At 40.3% G+C, this 17,505-nt stretch overlaps 1 protein-coding gene across 1 annotated transcript in view; it reads left to right on the top strand.

Moving 5' to 3' along the window:
* Positions 1 to 17,505, top strand: part of SLC9A9 (solute carrier family 9, subfamily A (NHE9, cation proton antiporter 9), member 9) — a 1,074,946-nt gene that overhangs the window by 86,440 nt on the left and 971,001 nt on the right. The window contains exons 2-3 of the mRNA XM_006895119.1: positions 7,109 to 7,186; positions 8,624 to 8,700. Of these exons, the coding sequence (XP_006895181.1) occupies positions 7,109 to 7,186; positions 8,624 to 8,700 (155 nt within the window). The remainder of the gene's footprint in view (positions 1 to 7,108; positions 7,187 to 8,623; positions 8,701 to 17,505) is intronic.

Raw genomic sequence — 17,505 nt, 5'->3', positions numbered from 1 at the left:
TTTCCTCTACATTCTTTTGGATAACCTTTACCCGGAATGGGCAGAGATAAGGTCTCACTCAGTTGTCTGGTAGGTAGTGACCTTCCAAATTGTTTGGTATAGAGAGCTGAGCATAACTGGAGCTGCTTGAGCATATCCAGGGCTGCTGAGCATTTCCGGGGCTACACCTCAACTGATACTCTCACAATTCCTGGAGCCTTATCTTTTTGCCAATCTTTTCAGCGCAGCTTAGATTTCTTCTTTCAGTACCAATGATTCTTCGTCATATTCTACTTCCTGGGATGGTTTAGTGTACATAATATACCATATATTTAATATAGTACTAACATGGCTAATAATTTAATAAGATAGTAACATAACAAACATTAAAATACTGAAAATAATAATATTTACTTAACATAAAAGTTTTATATATCAAAGGGTTTTTTATTGTCTGTTGTCTGGGGCATATTGCTAATATTACTCATTAGTTCATTTATACAGGATAGATAGAGCATGTTTTAGGGCTGTTGTACATAGGGTCACTATGAGTTGCAAACAACTCGACGGCACATAACAACAACAACAACAAGTTCATTTATAATTATAGCATTTTGATGGAAAAACATAAAAACTGAAGTAGTAGCCATTGAAAGCAAAATTGGTGAAAATCAATGTTTTGTCATGAGAGATTAAGAGAAGTTTACCCAGATTATTGAACAACTAAATTCACATAATCATCTTCTTTGTTTAAGAGTTTGTGAACACCCCTTTTATGGGAAAAGGGTTGTTGTTGTTAGGTGTCATCAAATTGAGAACAACTCATAGTGACCATATGAACAACAGATCTCAACTTTGTTCTATCCTGTAACATTGTACAAATCTCTGTGTGTTTATTAAAGTTTTATGATCTAGATAATCTCATTCAACTAAAAAAAAGTGGCATATGCCACTTTTGCATTTAATTGCTAAAATATAGTCCTACAAGGAAAGAAGCCACAGAAGGATCTGATTAATAGCAAGAAGAGACAGGAATGTTTTTCAGAGAGGAAAAATCTCTGCACTGGAAAGCTCCTAGACCAGGGGCTGTACATCAAAAATGGTAAGAGATGGTGAGAAACAGCAGCAGTAGCGAAATGGTGGAAGCAGAGGCAGCAGAAGCAAGAGAACGGTATAAGGTAATAGACTTCCCTGCCTATGATGCAAGAAAATATGTGTCTTTGGGAAGGTTTGGTGGTGGAGTGAGGTATCACCAGGTTTTTGACGACCAGTCCAAGCAGTGAGAGATGTGGGGACCTTTGGTGAAGAGTCAGAGTAGACACTGATAAGCAGAGAGATAAAAGAGCTTTGTGAAACTTACCCAAAGCAGGACTGAGACCAGATGGAGGGGCTACAGGTCACAGAGAAAAACGACCTGCAGATACAGCTAAGAAGAATCTATCTTTGGCTGAAAATCTAGCCTGATCAAATCACTGTATCTGGAGTTGTTTTTGATCCTGAATGGTAACTTTGCCTAATAAAGCTCATAATCATGAAAAAAAGAAAAAAAGAATGCCTGCAAACGCTAATCATCACCAGCCACCCGTGTCAAAATGAAAAATTGCACTAAACAGTTGAACTCACTGCCATTGTTCCGACTCGGATTCACTGTGACCTTTCTGACGCTGTCAACTTTTTATGGCATGAGACTGTGCGTTCCTCTTTCCTCGAGCCACTGGCGGATTCGAACTGCCTGACACATGCGCACAGCCTGCTGGATGGCCCCAGCCATTCTCCACCTGCAGGGCGCCTAAGCCGGCCACTTGGTGGGGCAGCCTGCTGACCTGTGCTCTGCTCCAGCTGAGCTCGTAGTTGCCAGACCTGCAGGAGAGATGCTCAGTGGCTCGTGTGGCTAGTGATGGCATTTCCATGACCACAGAGCATCGCTTGGAAAGGGCTGGCTTAGACAATGTATGTCTTAGAGGATAATGAAAATGGCTTAGCTGCAATATTACTTTTCCCCCTTTTCTTATCCTGATCCTTGTCCTTGTTTTTCCTCAAATTATAGCATATATTTTTAATTATTTGGGCCACCATTTGAACCCAAAGCTTGAGGAATCACCATCTGGAGGCTGAGACAGTGGCAGATCCAGCCGTTTCTGAGAAATTGTCTAGGTTTGGAGTTACTCCCAGAACTCTGATTTAGCAGTTCCTACGCTTCCAGAAAGTCTGAAGGGAACACAAATCTGTTTTGTATATACAAATAAATCCTCGCACGCTGCATGCCATTCTCAGCCTGCCAGTTTCATCTGACTGCTCCAGAAAATATAATTCAATAGCACATTAGTTAACCTGCACACAGGGAATGGGCCATTCCGATTATTGAAATGTTCTGGTTGAGTGATTAACGTGATTCTAGCAGAAAAACTGCCGAGGCAAGGAATTTTCTGTCTAGGAGGCTGTGGCCCCGGATTTCTCACTTCCGGTTGATCACAGCTATATTGCTTCGCCGAGAAACAGATCGCTTTGCTAAAAAGAAAAACAAAACAAAAACCCCTTTCAAATAGGCAACGGATCTACTCTCAGAGTGACCTCATAAAAATAGATTGATTACTGGATCACTGGAAACTTTGGCAAAGAAAGCAAACTTGGAAGAAAAATGGAACTATTTGTCTAAATTTTATAGTCTTGTAACCTTCAGGAAATCCCTGATTTTATTATCTTTTGTAATAAACATTTCTAAAGATGTCAGACAGGGAGGTCCGGTGGCATCATCTGTGATGAGCTGTGTTGCTAATTCTTTTCTTTTTTTAATTTTCTTTTTATTTCATTATTTTTTGTTTGTACCATCAAATCAGATCTAATTGATACAGGAGGAAACTGTTCCTCCTTCTCCAGCAGAGCATCTGGTGGATTCAAACCGTGTACCTCTGAGATTGCAGTGTAGCTTCTTGACACTAGACCACCAGAGCTAGCCAATTGTGTTGCTAATTCTATAGCTGTGACTTTGTGGGTGGTCTAAGCCCACCAGCAATTCCCTCTGTTGTTGTTGTTAGGTGCCATTGAGTCAACTCAACTCATAGTTACCCCGTGAACCAGGGGATCTAAACACTGCTCTGTCCTATGCCGTTCTTACTGTCTGTCTCAGAGAGACAGAAAATAACGCAGAATAAGAGCTCTTCCTTATGATTCTCTGTTGCAGTTATTTAATTGCTTCTCTCAGAGTATTTTTTGTTAGTCTCAGAAATCTTATTGGCCGGTTTCGTTGATTATTACTGCACTATTTACTGTTGTTGATTCTGGTTGTAAGCTGTCAGCTTGGCACTTGGGCCATTGAAATCCTAGCACAATGGAGTAAAGGCTAGTGGATCCTGTGCAGGCCTCATGAGGAGTGTGCAGCTCCGACCTTGGCAGTTAGTGAGATTTGCAGAAATAGATCGCCAGTCCTTTTGCCTTGTTCGTGTTGTTGTTAAGTGCTGTTGAGTTGTAGGCGATTCATACCAACTCTATGAACGAAAGACCTGGACACTTGCATAACTTTCCTCTTGTCTCCAAGTTCATAGGGTTTCCAGAGGCAAACTATTTCAGAAGTGGATGCCACTCCTGTTTGTTTTAACCAGTGAGTGCCACCAAACACTGTCCACCATGGGTAACCATTATGTCATTTGACACAACAGTGTCACCGTGTTCAGCTTCACAGCAACCACTGGTTACATCTGTACGACAAGTGGACAGACCAAGGTGATATGACCTAGAAGAATGTTTGACTAAAAACAATTAAAAACAAGTCCGAGGGCTATGGAGTAAAGTCACCCACCTTTGGCTTGGTAGCATCACTTTCTATCCACTAAGCCAACTGATCTCTCTATGATGTGTTGTTGTTAAGTGCTGTCAGGTCATAGGCAACTCATAGTGACCCTATGAATGAAAGACCTGGACACTTGTATAACTTTCATTCTTTCTCCAGGTTTTTAAATCAGTGTCTGGTAATGAACTAGCTGCTATGTAAAGAAACAGATTTTAAGGGCATGTCCTAAGTTGAGGAATGTAATCTTTTTATTGGAGAAACCAGAACAACAAATATGAAATAGTTATCAACGTGAGAAAGCATGAGGTCAGGTAGAGAGTACAGAAGACAAGAAACAATTCTGGTTCCTCTCCCTCTTCCCATGTGGACAGAACTCATGTTTATTGGTGGCTTTGGGAAAATCACAGCTGATTTTACAGTAGTTTTTGTGATCTAGCTTCAGAGGTGAATCAGGATTTAGACTTAAGAGAGTGAGGAATGTGTGTAAACTCCATACAGCCAACAGATTTTAAGGAGTTCTAGCTCAATCTTAAGAAAACAAAGATTCTCACCACTGTGCTGATTGGCAACACCATGATGTATGGGGAAGGGATTAAAGTTTTTAACAATTACAGCTTGCTCTGCTCCACAATCAACGTTCTTGACACCAGCAGTTAGGAAATCAAAAGTTGCTATGCATTGGGGAAATTGTGCTACCTACCTGGGACCTACCTATCCAGAGTACTGAGGAGCAACAATGTCAGTCTAGAGACTAAGGTGTGCCTGATCCAGGCCATGGTCTTTGCAATCACTTGCTGTGTATCAGAGAGCTGGACAATAACTAAGAATGACAGAAGAATTGATGCCTTTGAGTTGTGGTGCTGGAGAAGAGCATTGAACATATGGACCACCAAGAGAACAAACAGGTCTAACCTGGAGAGGGTGAAAGCAAGTTGCTCCTTGGATTTTGAAGCTCCGTCTCACAAATTTTGAGCATGTTGTCATGAGGGACCAGGCAGTGAGATTGGCTTAGCATAGGGCAGGGTTCAGAGCTGCCGTGCATAGCTGGGAGTCATAGGCCACTCAGCAGCACATAACAGCAACAAGAACAGTAGTAGTAATAGATCTCTGGTAGTGTATCCTGTAGGGAGTTGAGCTACTCTTCTCTGAGAGTTGAAATCCACCAACAACTCCATGGGAGAAAGATGGACAGTCACCTCCTGTGCAGTCTACAGTCTTGGAAACTGAATGGAAGATCAGCTCTGTTTTTCTGTTTTGATTCAGCAGCTATGAGAGAGAGAGGGGAGGGACGCAGGAAGAAAGGGAGAAAAGAAGTGGGGGGGAGAGAAACAGTGAGAGTGGATTTACTGGTAAATTGTTGTTGCTGGTGTTGACTTCTTGTGTGCAGAGTAGAATTTATGCTCCATAGCATCTGCAATAGAGCCACCTTTTGGAATCAGATTCTTGGGCCTTTGTTCTGAAGTCCTTCTGGATGAATTTGAACTGCCAAGTGGTAAGACCGTGAATAAGGAGTGTGTTTGTTTATATGCATGTGGGTATGAGTGAGAGTGAGACAGAAAAAGGAATAGAGAGATGTAGGAAGAGAAGAGAATAAGTTCACAAGGTCTTAAACATTGAGTTTTACGTTTTCAATTGTCCAGCAAATAGTGAATATTGGATTCCTGACTTTCTGTACCTCACTTCACTATACTTTACAGCAAGTTGTAATTGTTTTCAGACTGGTTTTTCTTTTAACACTTAAGAAAAAGCCCATAAACAAACACTGGGGGTGGGGGGGGATCTAGTTTCACTTTCAAATGTGTTTTGTGTTGGGGTCTGGAAAATATGTCAAACTTTGGAATGAGATAAAACAGGGATAACAAAGATCAAATTTTCTCAACTATATCCTGCTCAGAAGCCAAAAAAGAACAGAAAACTACTAATTCCTTTGGCCATAAATAAACAAAAATGTTTAAAGAATGAGGAAATAAGAGAGCTAATAAATATGAACATTTTCTTTATTTAGGGAGGTTTCATTGAGGTGTTATTTTTGTTATTAGCTATAGCATGAAGGTTGGTGGCCTACTGGTAAGAAGTTGTGCTGTCAACCCAAGACATGTGGTTTGAATCCACCAGCTGCTTTACAGGAGAAGGATGGGCAATTGCCATCTTGATGACTTACTGCCTCTGAAAACCCACTTGGAGGGTCAGCTAGGAGTTGATTCCCACTTGATGGTACACAGCATAGAATGAAAGTGCAGATTTTACACCTAGCGTATCACTGTATAGTCATATAGGAGCCCTGGTAACATAGTATGTGTGGGTTGTACTATCAATTAAAAGGCCAGAAGTTTTAATCCTTCTGTTACCCCCAAGGAGAAAGCTAGGTAATCCCCTCCTACTAAGATTTACAGCCTCAGAAAACTAGTGATGGGTCTCTATGAGTCAAATAAATGTAAACGCAGTGGATTTGTGTGGGGGTTTTTGTTTTATAGTTATAATAAAATTATTAATTTCTGAATTTGGATTTTCCTTTATTTATATATTTCATACAACCATGATAAAAATAATAACATTTTGGGGAACTATTCTTATATTCCTTTTTTTTAATTTAACTATGTTAAAATATTTGTAGCATAAAAGTTTCCAGTTTAACCATGATTACTGGTAAAACTTAGTGAGAATAATTATATTTATAATGTTGCAAAACAATCACTGATATCTATTCCTAAAACCTCATCACTCCAAACAGAAATTTTCTTTCTCTTACCATCTGCAGTGTCAATTCAATGGGAGAAGATTGTCCATCTTCCTCCCTCAGAGCTGACATTGGATTTGAACTGCCAGAGAAGTCCAGCCGTTGGCTTAATGGAATGACTCCTTTCAGACTATGCCGCCAGGGTGCCCTTCCTGAATCTCAGTACCTTCTGACAATACCTCACCAGTCCTCCTCTACCCCAGCTCCTGGGAACCACTACTTTCAGTTTTATGCCTTGCATGTTGTTGTTGTTGTTAGGTGCCTTCAAGTCATAGACTAGACGACTTATAGCGACCCTATGAACAAACGGCCTGAGCACTGTTTGTACATAGAGTTTCCGGAGGCAAGCCATTTCAGAAGTGGAAAACGCTCCTGCTTCCAGGCTTGTTTTAGTCGGGAAGCTACAGCAAACACTGTCCACGATGGGTGACCACTATCATATTTGGCACATCGGTGTCACCGTGTTCAGCATCACAGCAACCACAAGTTACCTCTGTACAGCAGTGCACAGACCAGTGCTATAGTTAACTTTTAAAAATAATATTTTTAAGCTGACCAAAGAAGCATATTTCTAATTTTACATATATTTTTGTCTTTGCTGGTAGATGACATTTGATCCTGAAATCTTCTTCAATGTTTTACTGCCACCAATTATATTTCACGCAGGATACAGCCTCAAAAAGGTAAATCTATAATGATCAATTTCTTCTTATATCATTAAGTGGAGACTTGTACAACTAAATAGTAATGTTATGGGCTAACTTTGTAAGGATATAATTACCTGTAATTATGTGATATGAATTGAAATCTGACTCTGTCCAATACACGCACACTTGCTGCCTGTGATTATTGAGCCTTGGCACGTGAGCTAGTATGAATCAAGGTGTGCTTTCTAGTGTGAAATACACATTGGCTTTTAGAGACAGAGAATTTTAAAAACAAAATGTAAGAGAGCTCAATGTTTTATACTGATTTCACCTTGTAATACAGTATTTGGGACAAACTAGGTGAAGTAAAACATATTATTAGGTTTCATTTAACTCATTTTTGTCCCTTTTTAACGTAGCTGCTGGAAAAAAAATAAATGTCATATGTCCCACATTATATATATTTCTATATTTCGTGCTCTCCAATGTGATTATAACCGAAGTTTTTTTTCTGTTAATTAAAGTTGAGCTCATTCAGCTGAATAAGAACACAAATAAGCTTTTAGAATAATCTTGAAACTCTTTAGTTTTGCAGTTTCTATCCACTTGTCTAATCTGACTTCTGGATAGTGTGAATGTGTACGTGATAGGCCAGTCATTCCCATCATAGTTTGAATGCCTGCATCACTGACCTGTCAGATTTCAGCTACAATGGTTGGGCGATTGCTCTCCTGTCCTCCTGCCTGGGAGACGCCCAGCGCTCTGCTCCACGCGCCAGCCACCACCTGCATGCAGACAGTTTGCTGTAACAGAGCTGCTTTCCTCGTTCTGCAGGCTCCCCCTTGCTGTCAGATCTGACTGCTCACATCCGCCTTCAACAGCTTTCAGGGACTTTGCCAAACTAGCATTTGGAAATATTTAAAGGCTGGATTTATTCAGGTCATCCCTTTTCATTCCCCTGCTCCTAAGCTGAGCATCGTCCTGGGTCTGAGTACAGAAAACAAAGTTAAACTGTCGTAGGTTGCAAAGTCACGTTCATCACTTTCAGAAGGCATACGAATCAGTGATTCCGTAAAAGTGAAAAGGCAATTTAAATCTTTTAGTGAAGTGTTTTGAGAAATACTGTAAAGCTCTCATGTAGGACAAAACTTGATGAAAACCACGTTGTCCACTAATCGTCCCTGTATTAATTTCCTGCCTGGGACGTGCCCCAGTCCCGCCTCTTGTGTGCTCCAATCCTGCCAGTCCTGCCTCTCAGTTTGCTCATCCTTCCAGATGTATTTCTTTTTCCTGTTTCTTTGAGCAACCTCTGTTCCTCGCAGTACGAAACAGGCAAATTTCTATCAGCACAGTAAGACCAAGATTGAGCTTCTGAAAGCTGTGAGGGAGAAAGGAGGTACATTGTTTTTTATATCTTGTTACACTAAAAAAAAAATGCTGATGCACTGTAACCTTTTTTTTTTTCCTCACCAGAAACACTTTTTCCAAAACCTAGGATCTATTTTAACATACGCCTTCTTGGGAACTGCCATCTCCTGTATTGCCATAGGGTAAGTGGCATGTTTAGCTCAAGTTTCAGATAGTGTTAGGATCAATTGTCTGTGGGAGGAGTTACATACTTTCAGATTTACACCCTGGCCGTATGAATTGTCTATTCTTCCCAATGTCACCTCTTTGTGTGTTTTTCTGACTCCATTCCTAAGCTTCCATGTTTTCTGACAGCCACAAAGTTTCAAATCAAAGCAAACTGAAACGGAATAGCTGGATTTGCTATTCAGAATTTTGGATTTCTGATTCAGGGAATCTGGATAACTTGGCTTGAGTTATGCAAAATATACTACATTCTTTTCTTTGGCTTGAACAATGAATGCAGATAAGCTCACTGCATTCTTTGTTCCATCTTCTTCACAGAACCCTATGTGTATTTGACAAGAGTCCAATAGTAACCATGTGTCAGGGGGTTTGTTCTGAAGCAACGTTTACCAGAGAACAGTTAGAAACATACATCTCCAAATATCATCTGCGTCACTTCATGGCTTTATGGTCAACGCACTGTAGAATGTAGACTTTCCCCCTTAGTACATTTTATTAGTTATACTGCTGAGCTCAAATTAATGACAGACTCTGTGGTTTGTGGCTTATCATAAAGCTAAATGTGGAACAAAACAATGAAATCAATCCAATTCAGATTTAATCTATCCAATATATTTAAGCTCCATTGCAGGAGAAAAAAAGCCCATCTTTTAGACCTAGGATAGAGTAAATATCTGAAATCATCTAATTCAGCCAACTATGCCCTTGATTGTGACTGCGTGCAGCTTTGATTTTTAACCCTGAGACAAGCAACGCTAAAATGCACCCAATATTCTCTCATGCAGCCCTTCGCTTATGAAGTGTTTCGTGTGTCATTGAAAAGCTAAAGCAGTGCCTGGAGGTATCTTTATTTGGACTCGCAAACAGAATTTTCTGTTGCTTAAAATTGTAAGCAATTAAAGTTACATTATATGAATGTCAGATGACTCAACAGCACAATATGTCTAATGTTTTCAGTGTATACATTTATATAATTAAAATGTCCAGCTTGGTGAAGGTGAAGAGGTAGTTAAGGTTTTAACACCTGAAATTGGAGAAAGACATGTGGTGATATAGATTGAAGCCTCATCAGGTCTGAACACCAGCTGCCTTTAAACTGTGACCTGAGTCCCAGAGTACTTGATTCTCCTCAAAACATGTTTTTCGGGTCTGGAGAGCATTATGCTAAGTGAATTAGCTCAGTCCCATAAAGACAAATACTGTATGAGACCATTACTGAATGGGTACGAGAAGCCAAGGAGGGGAGCGGAGGAGCAAAGAGGGGGTGAGGAGGGTCGGGGGGGGGGGAAATCATAGGGTCGCACAATCTGATGGGTAGTGGGCGGGGTGGGTAAAGGAAATGGGAAAGATCCAGTGTGAAAACCAATGCATATGAACTTTGTAAGTAAACCAGTATAAAGTAAAAAAAACCCCAATTTTTATTTAAAACAATTATCTGCCCCCCTCCAAAAAAAACACCCACCCATTTTGGGGGAGAGCTTTTCTGCTCTGTGGGTATGCCGTAACAAAGTACTCAAATTTCAGAACTGGCAAGGACCTCTGAGATTTATCTATGGAAATCCCTTTATTCTGTGGATAAGGAAAGATACTTCATTAACGGCTAATTAATTTATTGAAGTTCGTTCAGGTCTTCATTTCATTCGCTTCAGCATTTCACTATAGCATATCTCACTTCCGTACCTTCTTCTTTTGACAATTCTTTTGAAGTCATTCCTGTACATTAAAGGATGGCTTTGACATGTCTGGACTGGTAAGTGTTAACTAACTTACAGCAGAGATTTATTTAAAAAGTGAGATTCAAGCTGGATTTAAGTCTAATTCAGAGAGAATGTGGAATGAGGGATATAATTGCTGATATCAGATGAGTTCTCTGTTGAAAACTGGGAATGCCAAAAGATGTTGACCTGTATTTTATGTAGCAAAGACATTTGACTCTGTAGAGAAAAACAAATTATGGGTAACATTGTAAAGGTTGAGAATAACACTGAGTTGAGATTCTGTAGAATCTCTACAGAGGCCAAGAGGGAGTCATTCACATAGGAGAAAGGGCGGCTGGTTTAAATTCAGGAAAGGTATGCATCAGGATTATGTCCTTTCACCATACCTATTCAAAAGGTTTTATTGAATAAACAATATGAGACACTAGACTGTAGAAAAAAAATTAGATGGAGGATGGTTCATAAACAACCTGACACCTTTGCTTACTGAAAGTGGAAAGGAAGTATGGGTTACACCTCAGAGGAGGTGTTTAGATTACAACATAAAGAAAACAAAATCCTCAGAATTTGATCAATAAAGACACCATGATGATCAGAGAAAAACTGGAAATTGCCAGGGATTTCATCATTTGAATCTATGTTTGATGCCCCATTGAAGACAAATGGCATACGCATTTGGTAGATCTACTGCGAAGAAACTCTTTCAATCTAAAGAGCATAGATGTCTATGCAGAGGACTAGGAAGCACCTGCCCCAAGCCATGGTCTTTGCAATCTTCTTATATGCCTGTGAAAGCGAGATAATGAAGAAGAAAGACAGAAGAAGAATCAGTGCCTTTGAAGTCTGGTATTGGTGAAGAGTGTTCAATTGCCACGAGAGTGAGTAATCTACCTTAGAAGAAATTCAGTCACAATGCTTCTTAGAAGCGAGAGTGAGAAAAGTCCATCGCACGTGCTTTGGGCACATCAGTGGTAGGGACCAGTCCCTGGGGAAGGAAATCATGCTTGGTAACGTAAAGGGGGAGGAAACAAAATTGAGGAGAACTCACAAGGATCAACACAGTGGTGAGAGGCTGGCACAGGGTCAGCCAGGGGTTGGTTTTATCATATGTGAGCTCACTGTCAGGTGCAGCTGACTCGACAGCACGTAAAAATAACAATGTGCTGTAGGAAATATGAAAATTTGAATATGTCTAAATCCTGAAATCCAGTACAATGCTGTCTAAATAGAGCGATTGCTTTCCTAATTACTAACCTATTTCCTTTGTATGAATCATTATACAATTTTTTATATCCTTAAAAGGGTTTATTGTATTACATGTTTTTACCATCATGGCAAATGTAAACTCCTTCTTGGATGTTTCACTATTCTATAAACACATCTGCATCTATGTATTTCTCTATTTCTCAATCCTCTATAACATAAGAGTGTATGTTGATGTGTACATATATATGGTATATATAATTGACATACATTAAAACAAATTGTTTGAGAAATATGGTGATTTTTATTTGGCATATTTAAGCAAACAGATGCTGCCCTGCATGTGCTCACCAAGTTATGCCAAGAAATCTGGAGGACAGCTACTTGGCCAATAACTGGAAAAGATGCATATTTATTCCCATTACAATAAAAGGTTATCCAACAGAGTGTGGAAATTATTGAACAATATCACTAATATCACACACTAACAAAATCCTGCTAAAGATTATCCAGAAAAGACTTGAACAGTACATTGACAGAGAACTACTAGAAATACAAGCTGGGTTTAGAAGAGGTCGTGGCACTAGAAATATTATTGCCAATGTCAGATGGATCTTGGCAGAGAGCAGAGACTACCAGAAGAATATCTATCTCTGTTTCATTGACTATGCAAAGGCATTTGACTGTGTGGATCACAATAAATTGTGGCTAACCTTGAGGAAAATGGGAATCTCAGAACACTTAATCGTACTTATATGAAACCAGTACTTGGACCAAGAAGAAGTTCTCAGAACAGAGCAAGGAAACACATGTTCAAACATGGTTTAAAAAAAAAAAGGAGTGCATCAGGGATGCATTCTGTCCCCATACCTTTTCAATCTGTATACAGAACAGATCATTCACAAAGCAAGACTTTATGAGGAGGAGTGTGGTATCAAGACTGGAGGAAGACTCATTAACAACCTACAATATGCAGATGATACAACCTTGCTCAATGAAAATGAAGAAAATTTGAAGCACTTGCTGCAAAATGTCAAGGACTGTAGTCTTTAATATGGACTGAAGCTCAACATCAAGAAGACTAAGATACTCACCACTGGGTCAACTGGCAGCACCATGATAGATGGAAAAGAGGTTGAGGTTGTTAACAATTACAGCTTGCTCAGATCCACAATCAACACTCTTAACACCAGCAGTCAGGAAATCAAAAGATGAATTTCATTGGGGAAATCTACTGTCGTGGACCTCTCCGGTGTGCTGAAGAGCAACGATGTCAGCCTAGATACAAAGGTGCACCTAATCCAGGCCATGGTCTTCTCAGTTACTTGTTTTGCTTAAGAGAGCTGGACAATAAATGACTAAAGATGACATAACAAGAATCAATTCTTTTGAGTTATGATGCTGGAGAAGAGTCTTGAACATACCATGGAGTGCCAAGAAAACAAATAGGTCTGTCTTGGAGAAGGTGAAACCAAGTCTCACCTTGAAGGCTAGCACTTTGAAGCTCTACCTCACTTTCTTTGGGCACGTGACCAAGAGAGATTGGTCCTTGGAGAAGGACATGCTCAGAAGGGTGGATGGACACGTGCAAGAAAGGAAGAGCTCAAATGAGATGCATTGATACAGTGACTGGGACAATGGGGGTTGATGTGTCAGAATTATTAGTGAGACGGCCTCAGGACAGAGATGCTGTACTTCAGGGTCACTATACATTGCAGGCGACTCAATGGCACAATAACAACATTAACATACTATGACTGGTTTGGGAGTAGGAGTGGCATCCACTTCCTAACAAACATGCCTCCAGAAACTCTATGAACTTTGATAAATGTCAGTAATTGTAGCGGGGCTTCAGGCCCTTTGTTCATAGGGTCGCTATGAGTCGTGCTCCACTCAAAGGCAGTCAACAAGAACAACAAAAACAGAGTAAGAATATTTTAGTTGTCTATAAAAGTGCAATCAAGAATTTACAAAGCAAAATGTTTTGAAGAAAAAGTGAAGTTCTGGGTAAGTATGAAGAACAGAATAGGGCTTCTTGTTTGAATGGGGCACAATCTGAACAGCACAAACTTGTCTGATGTCTTCTTAATGTGGAACACTGGCTTCCAGTACAGAAGAGGGCAGAAAGGGCTGCTCCCAAGTTCCTTCCCTTTTTGCTCCACAAACTTTCTCTGCCTAATCCTATTATTCCCCAAGATTTCATTCCAGTAGAGGGGGTACTGAAGAGTAGAAAGTTGCAATGGGTTCTTAGTAACATGAGGTGATCAAAACCGTATATCTACAATAATAAATTATATCTAACACAATATTTAGGAAATATCATAGAAATTAAAATGTATAGGAATAAAAAATATATACAAATCATTGTATCAAAGTGAATGATTGTATAAAACACAAAGCAAGTCAATGTTAAAAAAATTCATTCCACTTGAGGATTTTAGGATCCTACCCAGCAGGCCCTTCTAGTGGGTTCTGGTGGCCTAGGAGTAAGAAGCTGCACTGCAATCCCAAAGGCATTCAGTTTGAATCCACCAGCTACTCTGTAGGAGAAGAATGGGCACTCTCCTCCCACTCAGTTTACTGCTGCTGAAACCCCACTGGAAGGTCAGATAGGAGATCATTCAACTCGATAGTATACAACAACAAAACAAGAACCTGGCAGGTAAGGAGTGAGTGGCATTGCCAAACTCAAGGCCAAAGCCCTTGGTTCAAATCCCACCAGCTGTTCTGAAGCAGAAAGGTAGACAGTGTCCTTATGTGTAATTTACAACCTCTGAAAACCCACTGGGGGGGGGTCAGCTGATAGTCATTTCTGACCCAACACCACATAACAACAACACCTGACAGACGGGAAACTATGGAAGAGTTTTAGCTTGAGGATGATGGGAGTTGGAAATATGTTTTACAAAGATCATTCAGGGGCAGTGTGAAAGAGAAATTTTAAAGTGAAGAGAAAAGGGGTAGCCAAGGGGTCCCTTCAGAGGCAATCTATCTATAGGTCAGGCTAGGAAAGATGAATGAATCTAAACTGAAGCAGTTTCCAGTGAATGTGAATGTGAAGCTAATGGCTGATGAAATCCTGGAGGGAAACTGGGCCAACATGGAAAACTGTGTAAAGGGAAAAATGAAGGATCTTACAGAAAAGCCGTGGAGGCAGAAAATATTAAGGCGCTCACAGAGCACTGTGGAGTGTTGGAACCAGAAAATAGGAAGGACACCACAGGATGCGTGTTCTGGAAAGCCACAGATGTGTAATACATGATGGAGGCCAAATGCAATCAAACTCAAAGCCTCAAATTCAAGGCCATTGAGTTGGAACCAATGAAGTCATCAATGACCTCCCCAGCATATTTTCCAAGGTTATAAATTGTATGGGAAGAGATTGCCCATCCCTCTCCTGTGGAACTACGGGTGGATTAGAACTGCCACCGAGGTGCCACTTTGTGGCTAGCAGTGCAACTCATACACAATCAGAAATGGGCGGTAGTTGTTGTTGTTAGGTGCCATCGAGGAAACCACAACTCACAGTGAACCTGTGAAGAGCAAATGGACCTTGTGACATGTGACCATATCGGATGTGTCCTAGCCCATTGTAAGTTACTGTGCCAACCTATCTCGTTGAGGATTTCCCTCTCTTTCTCTCACTCTTCATCCTGGAGTTAGAATATCAGTAAGATTTAGAAATTAGGCTGGTATAGGGAGTTCTGGGGGTCTAGTGGCAAGGAGCTGTGCTGCAATCTTGAAGGTATGCAGTTCGAGGCCACCAGCTGCTCCGTGGGAAAAAGATGGGCAATCTCCTGCTGTGTGAGGGTCAGCTGTGGGTCAGTTCTTACTCTATGGTATACAACACACATATACACATAGGTGACTTCATGCTTTTTTTTATGGATAGAAATGACAGACATTTACTGCAGGCCCAGTTGTTTGGTGTACTATAAAATAAGAAACATTTTATTATTTATGGAGATTTTAAAAACAATTTCATGATTTCTGAAAGAAACTCATCCAGATCAAACTGGCACTTTCCTAAGATGGAAATTATATGAGATATTTTCAAACCTTATAAAGTGACCAGTTATGTTTTTCTAACAAGTAAATGATAATACAAAGAACAATAAACTCTTACAAGGACTTAATGTATTGTTGCTGTTGTTGTTGTTATTTGCCATCGAGTCGCCACTCATAACGACCCCATGTACAACAGCCCTAAACTCTGTTCTGTCCTGTGCCAATCACACCATCTCCGATACACCCATCTTGATTACCCCAGTCACTGAATCAATTCACCCCATAGAGGGTCTTCCCCTCCTGTGCTGTCCCTCCGCCCTACCGAGCATGATGTCCCTCTCCAAGGCCAGTCCCTCCTTACAACATGTCCAAAGTATGTCAGAGAAAGCCTCAGAATCCTTGCCTCCAAGGAGTCACCTGGTTTAACCCTTTCCAGGATGAATCTGTTTGTTCTCCTAGCAGCCCATGGTACCCTCAATACTCTTCTCCAGCACCACAGCTCAAAGGCATCAATTCTCTTGAACCCTTTCGCCCACTTCCCAGGTAACCGAGGACAGTGAGGACTTAATGTATGCCATACTTTTTCTAAGTACTTTACATAGATTATATAATTTAACCCTCAAATAATCCTATTAATGAGATACATCATTTATTTTCACCTAATAGATGAGACAACTAGGGGTTTAAAATGAAGAATAAATAGTGGAAAACAGTACAACTGGCTTTAGTAACGAAATAGTTTGATCTCAGAGTCAGATTTTTAAAGCTAAAGATTGCTTTATTTCTGTTTCATGCTCTTAGCACTGTGGAAACAAAGTCTGACTTAATTAATATCCACTCACATATGTTTCTCAACAGCACAAAAAGAGTCCTTGAGATTATGAGACTGACACACTACCTACTGCATTAATGAGGCACCTTGAAGTTCTAATGGAGCTAGGAAGTTTTGACATGGGAACTCTACCACAGAATCTTCTTAAGGGGAGAAGAGAAAGGTTCAGTTTATGTAGCAATATCTACAGACCACATGTCTCTCACAGTTTGAATCCTCCAGCAGCTCTGAGGGAGAAATTTAGATGGCCTCATCCTGGCTTGATAGACAGCCTGGGAAATACAGTTTCTAGGTGCTGGGACCAACTTGGTGGTAGTTGAGTTTGGGTTTGCTTTTTTTAAAAATTCATAGTTGGATGGACTAGGCAGGACTTTGTCCTCTCCTCCATCTTTGTGGACTGTTCCTTTGAGTCTTCGTCCCACCTTCTATGCCACGTTGATGTAGCACATCCTGTCAGAGGCCTACTGTCAGCATGTACATTTTGTGTGAGAATGCCCTAGTGCACCTGAGATTCTTGTTTCTGAGCAATGAAAACTGTTATTTTAGATTCCCTGAAAAGCAAAACAATAGCCACCAGTCAAAATATATTTGAGGAAGAGAGCTAGGTATAAACAGTTAAGAAAATCCAAACCCAATCCAGTACCATGAGTTGGTTCCAGTGTACAGGAAGCCGCCATTGAGTTCTTCTTCCTGTGAAGAAGAGAATGCTCCTCTTCCTCCCACAGACAGTGGGTGGATTTCAACTGCTGACCTTTCTGTTCACAGCTCAGTACTTGACCCATATACTTCCTTAAACAATACACTACCTGAAAAAAAGAGCTAATTATAAGAATAAAAAATTTCTCATATGCCATGCACTAACCTAAACTTTTTCACATGAACAATTACATTTTCTTTTTACAATATACCTATATTGTTTATATTGTTGTTGTTGTTGTTGTTATGTGCCGTCGAGTCGCCTGCAACTCATAGCGACCCTATGTACAACAGCCCTAAACTCC

Source organism: Elephantulus edwardii, unplaced genomic scaffold, assembly GCF_000299155.1.
Source record: "Elephantulus edwardii isolate Elephantulus edwardi_28Jun2011 unplaced genomic scaffold, EleEdw1.0 scaffold00158, whole genome shotgun sequence".
NCBI classification, from domain to species: domain Eukaryota; kingdom Metazoa; phylum Chordata; class Mammalia; order Macroscelidea; family Macroscelididae; genus Elephantulus; species Elephantulus edwardii.
Note: the sequence above shows the minus strand (reverse complement) of the source record. Positions and strands in the feature narration are given on the sequence as shown.